Source organism: Tachyglossus aculeatus, chromosome 11, assembly GCF_015852505.1.
Source record: "Tachyglossus aculeatus isolate mTacAcu1 chromosome 11, mTacAcu1.pri, whole genome shotgun sequence".
Lineage (NCBI taxonomy): Eukaryota > Metazoa > Chordata > Mammalia > Monotremata > Tachyglossidae > Tachyglossus > Tachyglossus aculeatus.
Genome location: NC_052076.1, coordinates 21,690,345 through 21,706,077, shown reverse-complemented (window position 1 = coordinate 21,706,077; position 15,733 = coordinate 21,690,345). Strand labels below are relative to the sequence as shown.

At 60.1% G+C, this 15,733-nt stretch overlaps 1 protein-coding gene across 4 annotated transcripts in view; it reads left to right on the top strand.

Moving 5' to 3' along the window:
• The window catches only part of KANSL1 (KAT8 regulatory NSL complex subunit 1), a 98,072-nt gene extending 90,349 nt beyond the window's left edge, over nt 1-7,723 (top strand). The window contains exons 8-15 of one of the 4 annotated variants that reach the window (XM_038753876.1): nt 970-1,152; nt 1,874-2,041; nt 2,345-2,496; nt 4,390-4,511; nt 4,972-5,029; nt 5,238-5,350; nt 5,796-6,048; nt 6,251-7,723. In XM_038753876.1, the coding sequence (XP_038609804.1) occupies nt 970-1,152; nt 1,874-2,041; nt 2,345-2,496; nt 4,390-4,511; nt 4,972-5,029; nt 5,238-5,350; nt 5,796-6,048; nt 6,251-6,511 (1,310 nt within the window). In that variant the 3' untranslated portion in view covers nt 6,512-7,723. Of the gene's footprint in view, nt 1-969; nt 1,153-1,873; nt 2,042-2,344; nt 2,497-4,386; nt 4,512-4,971; nt 5,030-5,237; nt 5,351-5,795; nt 6,049-6,250 lie in introns of all 4 variants that reach the window. The other 3 variants (XM_038753875.1, XM_038753878.1, XM_038753877.1) reach the window with 3 other exon arrangements.
• The last annotated feature ends 8,010 nt before the right edge of the window (nt 7,724-15,733 follow it).

Here is a 15,733-nt window from a genome sequence, read left to right as displayed (position 1 = left end):
GGGCTGCCGGAGACTAGGAGGGGGTCGGGAATGCAAAGGGGCGAGTCATCACAGTTTGTTCTGGTGCTGTGGGGACTGGGAGCCGGGGATTGTTGCCACTTCCCAGGGCTGAGCATCGGAACCTTTATGTCCATGTGGAAACAGGAGGCCGAACCAGAGGATGGGGCAATGTATCCTGGGTACTGGTGTGATCTGTACTGGGTGGGAGGCAAGGGTGCCCTGGGATTCCTCTCAAGGGATCCCCGGGGCCTGGGGCAGCTGCCCTCCCCTACCCACCCGCCACCCCTCCCCCCACCCCCCTGCTGACCCCAGCCTTCAAAGTACCTTGGAATACACCCCTTCCCCAGGCTCGGGGCCACCATTCTGCAAGGGTGGACGTTCCTCTCCCCGTGCCTAGCAGGGACGGTGGCATCACAGGCCCTCTCGGGTGGCAGTGGGCGGATGGACAGGTGCTTAGGGAGGGATGGTGGGCTCCCTTGGCCCAACTGGAAGGCCACAGGTGGAAGCTTCACCTAAGTGAAAGGAATGTGAACTTGTTGGGGCTGTTGGAGGGAAACGGGATGGGACAAAACAAACAGCAAGACCACTACCCGCTGGCAGCAGTGACATCTGCAACCTTGAGGCAATGTGGGTCCAGTGATGGGGGGGTGGGAGCTGGGGGTCAGAGGTCCTCCAGCCACTTGGGAAGAAGATGGGGTTTTGAGAGGCTCCGGATATACATTCTGGGCCCCCTCCCTCCTGGCTCTACTGCTAGGTTTCCCACTTGTGGATTGACCCTTGCTCCTGTGGCTGTCACCAAGTGTTCTGTCTCTCTGAGCCCCCTCCTCTGCCTGGGTGGTGGGAGAGCGTTTGCAGGGGAAGAGGTTGCCCTGGTGGGGAGATTGAGGGTGGTGGAGGCAGGATCGTCCCTCTGAGCTCCTCGGGGTCAGTACGACTGATGCCTCCGCTGCTGCTTCCACTCCCCCACAGACGTTCCCACGAGCCTGCACTTCCAGAGTCTGCTGAAATCTCAGTGGCAGAATAAGCCCTTGGAGAAGGTCAAACCACCCAAAAAGCTGTCGCTGAAGCCCAGGGCCCCCATGGCTGGCACCCTTCCCGACCCTGCCCGCAAGGACCGGCACCGACTAGTCCATTCCTTCCTCGCCACAGCAAGTAAGGGGGCGGGGGGCACGCGTGTGCATGCATGTGTGTGTGTGCGTGCGTGTGTGTGCGTGTGTGTGCCTGGTTTCCCTCTTCTGCGTGTGGGACTTCAGCAGCCCTTCAGGTTTGGTTCGCGTGTGGCCGGAGCCCCTGGCGGCGTGGCCCAGGTCAGGAAGCTCCACCAGAACATTCCCCTTGGCAGCTGTTCTGGGCCCTGGCTTCTGGGAGCCCTGGGCCTGACAGAGAGAGAAAACTAAGGTGTTAGCTGGGTGACAGCCTCCCATGGGGCCCGCTACTCCCAACCCGGTATATCAGGGCTCACTGCCCCCCGGCACACTACACCTGGGCACACTGTGCCCAGATACCCTGCACCTGGGCCCAGTGCTCCCAGGCACACTTCACCATGGCCCACTCTGTCCTGAGCCACTACCCCACATCCTCAACCCGCTACACCTGGCCACCCCGTGCCCTGACAGACACACTCCGTATGGGCCCACCACTCCCGGCAGAAGGGGCCAGACAGGTCTGTGGTTCTCTGCCCGGCAGTCACCGCTCTCAGCAGCATGGGCCAGTTGGCAGTGCCGAGGGGCTCACTGCCCCCGAGGCGAGGCCCTTTTTTCCCTGGAGGAGCAGTTTGTGAAGAGAGGATGAGCAGGGCTCTGGGATGCCCCTGCCCCAGCATCATCAGAGGAGGGGAGGTAGTCCATGGCTCTCTTTCTGTTCCCCTCCTCAGAGTTGTCCCAGCACCACACCCGGCCTGACCAGGCCCCAAGGCAGTCCCTGGGAGGCCTGACAGTGCTGCCCACGTCCAGAGTGGAGCACTGGCTCCACCCGGCACCCGGGCACGAGCCGAGCCTCGGCAAAATGCGTTTGCGAGAGCATTCGTCCGAGAGGAGTGAAGGTAGGCCGCCAGGCCCGGCTCTGCTTCTGGCTCCGCCACCCGCTCGGGCTCCTGCTCCTCTGGCCCCCGCTCCATCTCCGGTTCTGGCTCCCCACAGCTCTGTGCCCCAGGGCCCAGAACCTGGGAGGACCTTCTGCTTGGAGGACGTGGGCCCCTGCGCTGCTGTTGCTGTGCCTCCCCCCCCCGGCCCCCTCCCCTGCCTGGGGCTGAGGCGGCAGCTTGTGCTGAGCTGCTCTGTCTGGCAGCGGGGCAGGCTCGGGGTGTAACTGTGTGTCCCGGCTTGGGTTTCTGTCCCTGCTGCAGTGCTGAAACATCACTCAGACATCGGGAGTCCCGGCTACCTGGGCCCTGCTACCCCCCACCCAGCACACATCCCACTGGGCCGTCAGCTCTCCACATCATCTGATGGCTCCGCCCCCTCCAGCTCTACTTCTCCGGGCGCAGCCAGCGTGTCCGTAAGTGCCCTGCTCGGGGTGGCGATGGGGGATCCCACGGGCCCTTGGGGGTCCTCTTGGGGCCGGGACTGGTGGCCCCGAGGCTGCAGCTCTTTCCACTTTCCTGGGACCTCCCTGGCTCTGAGTGCACGGCTCGGCTTGACCCTTCGATTGTGTTTACCAAGCATCTACTTACTGGGTGCAGCATGCTGAGTGTTCCCATCAGGACAGTGGAGTTAGTAGGCATCATTTTTAGAAGAAAATGAAGAATTTTCCATCTGCTGGGGTGTAGAGCACTCTACCACTTGGGCGAGTGCAACAGAGCTAGTGGATAAGGTCCCTGACCCCGAGGAGCTGATTGTCTAGTTGGGGATGTAGTCACACAGAAGGAAGAAGGGAATAGAAAGACGCTAACCAGGACAGTGTGGAAGTCGGTCTGGGCACAGGAGCTGCCGGCGAGGGTGAGGGAGGGAGAAGTGTGGAGGTTGAGTATTTTGGAAAGTCTGGTCAAGAGAGGGGAAAAATGAATCAGGGCAGGCCTCCTCAAGGAGGTGGAGAGGGCTGTGACCTGGTTGGATAAGAAGAGGAGAAAGTTCCAGGCTACCGCATTTTGGAGAGGGACAGGGCGTTTGCACAGCCTTGGAGACAGGAGAGCGAACAAAGCAAAGCGAGTAGCGTAATTGGAGAGGAATGAGGAGAGGAGAGAGAGCCGTGGCTCGGAGGGAGCCCCGGCTCTAAGGGGACATGTGTGGCCCTGGGCCCCGGGCTCGGGGTATACCCCGCCACTCTGGCGGGAGGGGTAGGGTAGGGCACAGTAGTTAGTAGGCATGCGTGTATCTGTTGGGGCCGCCCTGGTGAGTGGCAGCAGAGGGGAGGGTTCGCGGCAGACATGGCATGACCCCAACATGCTCGTGGCCCAAGCCAGGTGTTCCTCCGGTGCCAGACCTGCGAGTCGGAGGGTGGCGGTTTGAGGCTCTGGGCGGGTCCTTGCTTGGCACTCTGCTGCGTGCTGGGGCTGAGGTTGATTCGGGAGCAGGGCAGCTCCCCCTGCACCCTCCCGCTCCCTTCACCCTCGCTTGACGTCTCTAGGGGCTGTGGCTGTAGGGCCCCTCCCTTGGGTTTGACAGCCAGCTGGTTGTCATGGCAGCACGTTTGTCAACCCACTGACCCTGCAGCCCTGCCCACTGACCCGGCTGTCCTCCGGGGCTGGAGCCTGGGTCACAGTCCCAGGCCTCCAGGGAGCCTTCTGGCCCCCGAGAAGTCAGTCTCCTCCCACCCGCAGGCTTTTGGGTTGTGGGCTTCTGGGCCTTGAGAGAGTGGCCTCCTCCGGCTGCTGGCTCTGTGGGCTTTCCAGGCCCTGCAGGAGCGGTCAATTCCGGGCGCTCCTGCCCCAGCCTGTCAGGGAGGAACAGAAGGGGGAGCCTGTGCTTTGGGCCGATGCCCCTCCCTCACGTGCGGTGGGGCCATGTGAGTGTGGAGTGGGACTTTCACTTGGGGAAGTCCTCAGAACAACTGCCTGAGGAGGAGCTCGGGAGTGGGAGACAGCTCGGAGGGTGGCCGGCCAGGTAGTGGGCCATGATTCAAGTGGCTGGGGCTCTCAATTCCAGGGTCCGATACTCCAGGGGTGGCTTGGTCCAGATCCTGACAGGTGACACGGCCCCACCCCGGCTCTCAGCCTCGGCTGATGGGCCTCCAGCTCCCCTTGACCCCTTCCTCCCCCAGCCTGGACTGGCCAGCCCCCAGTTCCCTGACAAACTACAGTCTGAGCTGGCCTGCCTCCAGCTCACTCGACCTCCCACCAACCCCAGCCTAGGCTGGCTGGGTTCCGGCTCCCCTGACATCCCCTTGCCGCCCCCAGCCCAGGCTGACTGGCCTCCGGCTCCTCTGACCTCCTCTTTCCCTGCCGCCCAGCAGCAGCCCGTGAGGAGGAGACGGGGAGAGAGCTCATTCGACATCAACAACATTGTCATCCCAATGTCAGTGGCCGCCACCACCCGGGTTGAGAAGCTCCAGTACAAGGAGATCCTCACCCCCAGGTACCCCCTTTCCTCCGCTGTCTTGGATTCTTGAGGCTCAGCCTGTGGGGAGCCGTGGGTCCAGGTGTATATACAGACCGTTCCTCTCCACTATCCCCAACCTTGTCCTGTACACACATCCCTCCTTCCCGCTGTTCTCTTCCTTTGGCCTATACACAGATCTCCCCTCTGTCCCGTACCCGTGACCTGTACACAGATTCCCTCTTCTCCCTGCCGTTCCCTACCCCTATCCTGTAGGTGAACGCTGCCTCCCTACCGTCCCTCACCACAAATCTCTACACAGACATCTCCTCCCTGCCACACCCTACCCCTGGCCTCCAGAGAGACCATTTTCTCCCCTAGCCCTTACCTGTACACAGACGGTCTCTTCCCTGCCATCCCCTACCCCTGGCCTGTACATAGGACCCCCTCGCCCCCAACACACACAGTCCTTCATCCCATGGATCCTCATGTCTTGCAGCTGGCGGGAAGTGGATCTCGGTGCCATGAGGGCGAGTCCGGACGAGGAGAACGAAGAGGTGAGCGTGCTAGCCAGGCAGTGTTGGATGACGTGGGACTTGGGGGCTGCCTGGGAGTGATCGGTCTGCCTGGAGGGATGGGGGCAGGGCCAGCCGGCCATGGCCCCGTCTGGGCACCACCCGGGGACCAGGCTCCCAAGGGAGGGGCAAGATGGGCAGGGGAAGCGGTGAGCCCTGACCCTCTGCCCATGGACTCTGCCCTCTGCAGATAGAGGACCTGTCTGACGCAGCTTTCGCAGCACTGCATGCCAAGTGTGAGGAGCTGGAACGGACCCGGTGGTTGTGGACCACCAGCTTGCCACCCCAGCGGCGGGGCAGCAGGTCAGCCCTTGGAGGGGCGGGGGAAGGGGAGACGGGGATGGCACAGTATTGAGCGGGGCCCCCGGGGCCTAAGCTTGGTATCCAGATGCCCACTCTGGCGTCAGTTGCGCACGCCCCCCACCCGCCCTCCCCCCATCCAGGCAGGGAAGGAAGGGGTCGGGGGCAGCTAGGGGAATCTGAACCGAGTCACATGTGCCGGGGAAGGTGTGGCCTCCCTGAGCAATGATCAGAGACTCAGTTGGGTCAGCAGGACTGAGATCCAGCCCCGAGTGTGAGGCTAGAGTGTGGGGCTGCTGCTGCTAGGCTCCTGCCAGCTGGAGAAGCAAGCCGAGAGCCCCCCACGGGGTCAAGAGTGGAAAAGGAACTAAGCAGGACTAGCCCGCAATGTCGATGCCCCTCCCCCAGCAGGATCGCTCTGACCTCACCTTTGGACTACTGGGTCCAGGTCTTACAGGTCGTCAGATGGACGGACCACCCCCCAGCTGGGCAGCGCCAACCCCTCCACCCCCCAGCCCGCCTCCCCCGACGTTGGCAACGGCCACCCGTCGGCTGAGGCCTCCCACGGCCCGTGGCCCCACAGCCCCGCCAGCCCGGACCGGCTCTCCGTGCCCCTCACTCATCTGCCCCGAGACCCCCTGAGGCCACCGCCCGGCGAGGAGCTCCGCTGCCCCACACCAGAGTCGGGGCTGGATGAACAGGTGAGAGAGGGAGGCAGGGCCTGGGGTGGGCGAGGCCAAGTAGTGCGAGGCCGGGATGGAAGGGGCTCAGCATCCGGGGAGGAGTCAGAGCCCCCTGCACCCCAGTGGGTTTGGAGCAGGACCGGGGCCCCGCGTGACTGCCCCCTGAACTCCTCCCATCCCTGTTTCCTCCTCGCCCCCCCCGTCTCGTCTCGCCCCTCAGGCGGTGCAGCCCTGGGAGAGACGCAGCTTTCCTCTGCCGGCCCCCCCCGAGGCCCAGCCTGAGGACCACCGGGCCGACCCGCAGGAGCGGGGGGCGGCACGCTGCACGCGACGCACATCCGGGGGCAGGACGGCCCGTGAGCCCGACAGTGCGCCGGCCTCACCTTCCCCGGCCGGCTTCAAAGGTCGCCACCAGGCAGCCGGGGCGGGGGCCGCGGCTGGGGGCACCGCAGCGGCCCCGCAGCGCGCCGCCCACAGATGAGCCTGGGGGAGTCGACACACTCACTCACCATTGGCATTATTAAAGCTTCAGAAACGTCTGCGTTTGATATTCAAACATCCTCTGCCGGAAATTTTCACAGTTTTTAGTGAATTTAAGGAGTTTAGAAACTGTTTTGGGATCTGTTATTGTTGTTATTATTATTATTATTGTTATTATTATTTCTTTTTGGTTTTGTTTTCCACATTTCTTTGTCCCACCAGAACGGTCCTTCCCATTGGCAAATGGAAATCGAAGGGGGGGAGAACCTGGCCCTGCCCCCCACCCCCACCCACCCAGCAGCCGAGCCGGCACCCTGGACCCAGATTGTCTCCCCTGAGGAGTGATGGGGTCCATTTCGATGCTCTCCGTGCCCACCCCACCCCGTCCCTTCCCTGGGCTCCGGGAGAAAGGGTTGGCTTCCGTCTTGGACCTTCCTTGGGTTGAGGGGGTGCAGCCCTGCCCCCTCATCCCCCACCCACCCTCCAGTTGAGACCTACAGGAGTGTGAAGGACTCAGGGAGAAGGGGGAATTGCAGCTCTCTGCTGACCCTCAGCTCGTCTTGGCCCTCTAGGTGGGACAACGTGGCTGCCGACCAGCACCGTTTGTCCAAGCCTGATTCCTTTCCCCCGTCCTCAACCTGCACCCGCCTCTGCCCCTGCTCAGGCTCCTGCCTTCCTCCTTCCTCCCTCCCCACTGCCCATCCTGCTGGGGTCCTGCTTCACCTCTCCCCATCCCTGTTCCCCAGCAAAGTCAAATGGTTCAAGAGCGGCACCCTGGGCTCCCCCGACTCCAGCCCCCGGCCATCCCGGAACTGCCCCTCGTTCTGGCCTGCCTTCGCCCCCCAAGCCTCCTTTCCTCATCTTCTGTATAATCACCACCAGAAAGGAAAAACGAAGCATCATTTTCTTTTTGCCATTTTGTAATCGTATAAAAATAGTAGCTAAACTGCTTTAATGGTCAGGGTTTTTTCACAATTTTCAACATAATCTCGTGGTTTTTGTTCTGTTTGCTAGTTAAGGGGTTTGCCATCGTTTCTTTACAAACCAGTAATGCACCGTATCTGTATCCCTATGCATAAGTTCCTCTTCTATTTATAAGGTTGAAAATTCTGAATAACCCTTTTAGCATTGTAAAAAAACACAAAAGAGTAAAAAAACCCTTGTATTTTGTAAATATTTTCTTTTCTGCTTGGAGCTGTGCAGCGGCTGGCAGCAGCAACAGCAGCAGCAGGGTCCGTAGCTGTCTTTGTTAATGTCTGAGAAGCCGATCTTTGTTAATGTCTTGATTCTGTGGGCAGAGCACAGACCGGTGCGTCAAAAAAAGAAAAAAAGATGGAAAAAAAATTAAAAAAAAAGTTACAGGACACTGTGCAGGGCTCTTTCTTCGAATGGGGATTGGGGGCAGCTCACTGTGGGTCATGGGTCCTTCCCCCCCTCCAACTCCCCCAGGTCTGGCTGGGGCCGGCCCTGTGGTGGGGGAGCTGGGGCGGAGGTTGGGCCTCAGAGCTGAAGCCCCGGGCAGGTTTAGGGGATGAGGGGGTGGGTGGCGTGGCTTGGAGGGGTGGGGCCATCCTTGGGAAGAGCCGGGGTGGGGGGGTGCTGGATTGGGGCGGGGGGGGGCAGTTATAGAGCCCCCAGGCAGCAGAAGGTGGCTGTCCTCTCCAGATGTGTGGCCTTATTCATTCATTCAATCATTTATCGAGTGCTTACTGTGTGCACAGCACTGTACTAAGCGCTTGGGAAAGTACAATGCAACCATAACCAACCACATTCCCTGCCCACAATGAGCTTACAGTCTAGAAAAGGGTAGACAGACTGAGCCCTTGGTTGGGTAGGAACTGTCTCTATAATGTTGCCAAATTGTACTTCCCAAGCGCTTAGTACAGTGTTCTACACACAGTAAGCATTCAATAAATACGATTGAGACAGACATCAATACAAATAAATGTGACAGGTATGTACATAAGTTCTCTGGGGCTAGGAGGTGATGAAGAACAAAGGGAGTAAGGTTGACGCAGGAGTGGGAGGTGCGGAAGAGGAGCAATCTGGGAAGGCCTCTTGGAAGAAATGTGCCTTCAGTAAGGATTTGAAGTGGGGGAGAGTAATTGTCCGTTGGATTTGAGAAGGGAGGGTGTTCCAGGCCAGAGCACGATGTGGGCCAGGGGTCGGCAGCGAGACGGGCGAGATGGAGGCACAGTGAGAAGGTTAGCACTAGAGGAGTGAAGCATGTGGGTTGGGTTGTAGGAGAGTAGTGAAGTGAGGTAGGAGGGGGCAGGGTGGTGGAGCACTTTAAAGTCCATGATGAGTTTTTGTTTGATGCAGAGGAGGGTGGGCACCCACGGGAGTCTTTTGAGGAGCGGGGTGACATCTCCTGAACGTTTTTGTAGAAAAATGATCCGGGCAGCAAGAGTGAAGCATGGACTCGAGTAGGGAGAGAGAGGAGGCTGACGCAGTGATCCAGGTGGGATAGGATAAACGGTTGCATTAACGTGATAGCAGTTTAGATGGAGAGGAAAGGGCGGATTTTAGCGATGTTGTGAAGGTGGGACCGACAGGATTTAGTGATGGATTGAATATGTGGGTTGAATGAGAGGAGTCATAGATAATGCCGAGGTTACGGGTTTGAGACAGGAAGGCTGGGGCGGGGTGGGGGGCGTCTACAGTGATGGGAAAGTTGTGGGTGGGAAGATACGGAGTCCTGCCTTATTCCTCGGGCACTGTCCTCCGCAAGAGTTCCGGGCACACAACATCACCGCCGTCACTGATTTAGAGCTGAGCATGGTCTTGAGGTCATCAGGTCCAGCTCTCTGCTCCGAGGCAGGTGAAAACAAAGTTGCTTAGCACCAAAGGAGACCGGCTTCTTTCCGGGGAAGCTCAGCATCTGGAAATTCACCTGGAGAAAAATTATCCACAGCCCCTCCTACCTGCCTGCTTCGCTTCCCTCCCCCTTGCCCTCCTTTACTTCCCTTCCTCCCACCCTCCCACCCTCTCTCTTACCATGCCTACTTTCCTCCCTCCCTCTCTCCCTCTCACCCTGCCTTTCTGCTTCCCTTCCTTGCTCCCTCCCTCACCTTACCTGGCCTTCCTCGGCCTCTAACCCTCCCTCCCTCCCTTCCTTCCTCCCTCACTGCCTGCTTCCCTCCCTTACTCCCTCGATCCCTCTCACTCTGCCTGCTTCCCACCCTCCCTCTTGCTCTCATCCTGCCTGCTACCTTTCCTCCCTGCCTTAATAATAATGATGGCATTTATTAAGCGCTTACTATGTGCAAAGCACTGTTCTAAGCGCTGGGGAGGTTACAAGGTGATCATGTTGTTCCACGGGGGGCTCACAGTCTTAATCCCCATTTTACAGATGAGGTAACTGAGGCATAGAGAAGTCCAGTGACTTGCCCAAAGTCGCACAGCTGACAGTTGGCGGAGCCGGGATTTGAACCCATGACTTCTGACTCCAAAGCCCGTGCTCCTTCCACTGAGCCATGCTGCTTTCCTCTCCCCCTGCCTGCCTGCTTCCCTCCTTTTCTCCCTCCCTGCCTACGGCTGCTTGGTCCAGCCGGTAGCCAGTCTGTGCAGTCAGCAAGACCCCCCCCCCCCCCCTTACCCGCTATGTGTGCTGCCACTGTTAAGAAGCCCCGGCTGGGCTCGGGTCCAGCAGCTGCTGTGGCCCGGCTCTGGAGCAGGCTGGCTGGGGGGTCACGCTGGGCCCGGTCTTGCCCAGGGAGGCACCTGAGCCCCCTTAGCTCGGTCCCTCACCTCAACCAAGCAGAGATAAGAAAGGAGCACTGGAGACGAATGGCCCCCTATGGCACCCAGGCACCGCCAAGGGTTTGATGGGGAGAGCGGGACACCGAGGTTCAGGATCAGCCAACAGCCGTTTCCCAAAGCCTTGTTCTGCACCTTGAGTGATGAAGGGCCGAGGTGCCCTAGACCAGGCTGGGCTGGGGTCTGGCAGCCGGCCGGCCGGTCCCAGTTGCCCCTCGGCCCTGGCCAGTGGGTAGCCTTGGCCCGGCCAATGCGGAGGGGAGACATACCCGCTGGCTCCGCTCGGCTTCCTTGGGCACCCCGAGTTGAGAGCTATTCCGGGCCGGCGTGGCCGGTCCCGGACTGGGCACGGGGGAAGAAGGGGCGGGGGATGTAGAAAGGTAGGTGCACTTTGGATGAAGAAAACTAACAGCCTGTCCCCCCACCCGCCCCCATCTCCTCCCTCCCCGGACCCAGGCCACCCTGTTCTGCGGGCCTGTCAGAGTTGCAGGGGCAGGGGGGTGGTTCTGGCCAGTGCCATCATAGAACATTGGGCTTTGGGCAGGCAGGAGAGCATTTGTGAGACGCTGGACCTGGGAGGGAGAGGGGCCAGGTGGGGCCAGTAGGACAGTGGAGCTGCAGGCCCAGCACCCCCGACCCATCATCCCACCTTGTCCTCCCCAATCCCATCCCCTGACCCCATCGCCCCACCCGCCTGGTGCCCAAGCAGGACCAGGTGGGGATATGCTTTCTTGTAGTAATGACTTTATTTCCAAATTCACTTTTACAGCAACAATCAGTGTAGACGAGTTGTTAGAACACACAATACACCATGGACATCACCGACAGGAAGCTAAGCTAGGATCGCCCTCCCCACCCCAATCCTGCCCTGCCCACCCTCCCCCGCCCTCCCCGAAATGGGCCAGGCCAACCTCGGTTCCCCGGGCACACCAGGCTTAGGTGGTTCTGGGTCTGTCTGTCCTACTGCACCCTGGCCGGTCTCCTCCCCACTTTCCGCCCCCTCTATCCCGTCCTCCCCAAGCCCCTTCCCTCCAGACCCGAGAAGCTGTGGGATCTCTTGGGACTTTGTTGGGAAGGCCTTTCCTGGACCAGGGTGGAGGTGGGGGCCACTTTGGCCCAGGGCGCTCTGGGAGAAGTTCCAGGATGCCCTGGGGTGGAGTTTGGGGAGAGGGACAGAGCAGGGAGAGGCAGGAGTACAGCTGGGCTGGGCAGGGCAGGGCAGAGCTGGCATGGGCAAGGTGGGCCTGGGCTGGCCCTGGCTGGGCTCAGGGCACTGGGCCCATGTGGCTGGTGGAAGGAGTGGACGAGCAACTGTGGGCCCATGGAGTTACCACAGGATGGTGAGCCTCGGGGTGGGGGTCGAGGGTCGGGGGGTACCTTCTCGTGATGGTGGTGGTTGGGGTCGGGGGGGTTGATGAGGACTCCCAAGGTCAGAGTTGGGAAGTTGGGAGGTGCTTCCCCCTCAGCCCCCCGGGGAGGGCAGCCCTTTCTCTGACCCAGTGCACCCCCAGGGGAAACCGACTTGTACTTCCCAAGCCCTAAGTACAGTGCTCTGCACACAGTAGGCGCTCAATAAATACGATTGAATGAATGAATGAATGAAAACTCTCCCTTCCTCTGCGCATTCATTCGTTCATTCAATAGTATTCATTCATTCAATCAATCGTATTTATTGAGCACTTACTGTGTGTAGAGCACTGTACTAAGCGCTTGGGAAGTACAAGACGGCAACATATAGAGATGGCCCCTACCCAACAAAGGGCTCACAGTCCAGAAGGCTGCGGGGTGGGGGTGCGGGGTGCATGGCGGGGTGTGTGTTGTGGGAGGAGGGGTGGAGGGTGCTTCCTGGTGTGGGTGGAGACGGAAGGATTGGCCAGGCAGAGGCTGAGGTTGGGTCAGAGCCCACTGCCCTGGGGCCTGCAACCTGCCCTCCCCCTTCCCGTAATTGCTCGGGTCCTCAACCTTTCCAGGACCATGGCGGGAATGGGGTCCCCTGCCGTGAGGCCCGCTTCAAGACCCTGGAGTCTATCCTCCCATCTTCTCCCTGCCATCACCCTGCGCCCCCCCAACCCCATGCACATCTGGGGCATGTATCCTCCCACCCCCCATCTGCCCAGACATTGGGGTCCCACTCCGGCCTTTTCCCAGACAGGAGGCAGGGAGCCAGACTGCCCCTCTTCCTAGCCACAGCTCCCAGGGCTGACCCCCGCCTGGCCCTCCGGCTCCTCTGGGCAAGGACTGCCCCTTGCAGCCAGCCACCTTGGCCCTGGCGACCCCCAGGCAGCCAATCACCCGGGGAGCCCAGCAGGGACCTGGAAAGTGATCAGATGCCTAGTGCTGCCCAATCTGGCCCTCGGCCCGGTAGCCCCCAAACCCGGCCGGCGGCCGGCAGCGGGCCAGCATGTCCGGGGTGCTGGTTCCTGCCCTGAGGCTGACCCGGCCGGAGTCCGGCTCCGGCGAGTCCAACGCTGGGGGTTCCTCAGCCCAGGCTGTCGGCAAGTGACAGGTCCAGCCGCCTTTCCTCTCCTCTGTGGCCCTGCAAACATGTCCCTTCCTGTCACCTGTCACTAGGGCCGAGGGTCAGGCCTGTCTGGGGCCCTGCCTCATCCTCTTGCCTCACCCTCCCCAGGCCCCTCAGTCTGCACAGCACAGTGGCTACTGACAAATGTCAAACGGGGATGGAACTAGCCCTGGGGTCCTCCCTCCCCTCCTGACTGCACCCCAGCCAGGGAGACTCTGGCTCTCCCCACTGGACGTGGCAGCCTGGTCCCAGCCAGCCTGGTCTCTGCTTAGCGGTCACTGCCATCACCAACACCGCGATGGACTGGGAGAGTGTGAGTGTATGTGTGTGTGCATGTATAAGCATGCATGTGTGTATGCATGCATGTGTGTGTGCATGCATATGCCAACCCACCTGCTGGTCACACCCTCACAAGCGCTTTAACAACACATGCGTGTTTTTTTTTTTCGTTTTGTTTTTTACAATCATCACCCTGGTAAATTCTGAGCATAAACAGACAATCCAACTATACAGCACAAGGGGATTGCAGAGAAGGGACAGAAAGCCTCTACAGCTATAGATAGGTATGTATATCTATATCTATATCTATATATGCATGTATGTATGTATGTGTGAGTCTAAAGATGGATGGGCAGATGGATATGGGGTGTGTGTGTGTGTGTGTGTGTGTGTGTGTGTGTGCATGCATGCGTGCACAATCTAAGCATTAGCAGAAAAGCACTCTCTCCTGGGAGGGGAGGACTCCCACCTCCTATTCATTAAATGACCTCACAGGCAGGTGGTGGGGGTCTGGGGCCTGGCTGTCCCCTCTCCCCAATCCAGAACCACCCCGCCAGTTGCTCTACCCCTGCCTCCCCAGGGCTTGGGAGACACCTTCCTGGAGTGGCCGGTAACTGCCTAGCAGTTCGCCCAGAGCTGCGCTCTGCCCTTCTGGACCTGCCGGGCACAGAGGGACCGATCCCCTGAGATGCGCAGAGACACACAGAGAGAGAGCAAGATGGAGCGAGACTGCAACTCAGCAACAGGATGAGAGGGTGCGAGACAGAGAAACAGCATGAGAGAAGGCAGTAAGCAGGGGAACAGAAGTGGGAGGGAGGGAGGGAGGGAGAAGAGGGTGATGGGGGGAGAAGGTGGGGGAGTGGGAGCCCGGTGCCAGGGAGAGACCCGCTGGTCACCGTTGACCAAAACCTGGAAGCAGAGTCTCCACTGGGCTGTCCTCTGACTCCTTCCCGTTGGTTTCCCAAGCCCATTGGAAGGTCAAGCTGTCTGGGCAGCTGTGATCTTCACTCTATCTCCCCACCTCGCCGGCCGGCCACCTGGCCCTCTGCTGGTCTCCCTTCTCAGGCTGCCACAGGCCAGGGTCAGAGCAGTGACCCGAGCTCCAGGATCGGGGGCAGACTGGGGTGGAGACCAAACTGTGAAGGGAGCCGTGGGAGGCGGGGAAAGAGGGTGGCGGGCAGGAGGCAGACTGGGATGGAGGCTGTGGGCAGATTGGGACGGAGGCTAGAGGGCCGGGGACCAGGCTGGGGCAGAGGCCGGGCATGGATGAAGGGGGGCAGAGCAGACCAAGAAGGTGCTTGTCACTGACAATGAGCAGCTCTTGACTGGAGCCTCCCCCATCCCTGCAGGAGCTCCTCCATGAGGCCTTCCCCAACTCTCTCTCCTTCCTGTGTCATCTATGCACTGGATCCTTATCTTTGGGCACTTGATATTTATACCACCCTCAGTCCCCAGCACTTACGTACATATCTGTAAATTATTTTATATTAATGTCTGCCTCTCCAACTTGACTGTAAGCCAGTTGTGGGCAGGGAACATGTCTACCAATGCCACTGTAGTGTATTCTCCCAAGTGCTTAGTACAGTGCTCTGCACATGGTAAGTGCTCAATAAATACCATTGATTGATCGGATCTGAGAGTTGCTGCCCCAGGGGGTGGGGCCTCAAATTCTTGGGATGGTGTGGGGCGGAGGGTCAGGGAGCCAGGCCCTCTGCCTCCAAACCAAGTAGAGAGACAACTGAGGGGGTGATGGTCGCCCCCACAGGGGCCACCATGGCCGGACGGGAGGATGGCCGACCTGAAGGATTTAGCTTTCTTTCCGGGGGGAGGGGGGGGGGGAGGAAATAAAAGAAAATAGTTTGCATCATTAAGAATGGCCTGACAAGGCAGCAGCATTGCTGCCCACCCTATCTGTCCACTGTATCTGATCACCTGGTCTGCCCTACCTGTCTGGCCACCCCAGGGGAGCGGGGCAGCTACAGGACTTGCCATGAGTGGTGGTGATCCCAGGCCGGGCCCACCCCTCCCAACCCTCGGAGTCCCGGGGAGAATCAGACTCAGCGTGGAAGGCCAAAGAAGGCCACCTCTTGGGGGTCGGAGCAGCTGCCCTAGGCCCCCAAGAACCTTTATGCCACCTGGGTTGGGCTGGCCTCCTCAGCCTCTGCCGACTGGACCCTGCTGTGGCTAGGCCTGTGTCCAGCCTGGGCAGTCGGGCACACAGACGACTGCACCTGGTGATCCCGGGTCTAGATCCAGTCCTGGCCACAGGCCCCAAGGCATGGATCCCAGGGCATGGGCAAAGGGCAGTGGGAGGCTGGGGGCCCGGGGCGAGGGCCGAGCAGGCGCGGCACTAACAGATCCCCAAATTAAACTACTCAAGGAAAATGCTGGGGCGGGGGATGTGAGGGAGGGGTGGCCCTGTCCTTTCCTGTCCCCAGCCACTGGCTGAGTCAACTTAACCCAACTGTCAATTTGGAAAGGGCAGGGGGCATTTGCTCTAATTTCCGTTACTGGGGTCACTGGGGTGAGGCGACTAGAGGTGGGGGGAGGACACAGACATGAAGGACTCTTCCCCTCCCCCCCCCCCCCAAACCCAGTAATCATCAATCAATCGATCAACCAATCGGGAAGCAGCGGCTGTGAAAGGAGCAGAGGGAGAAGGGC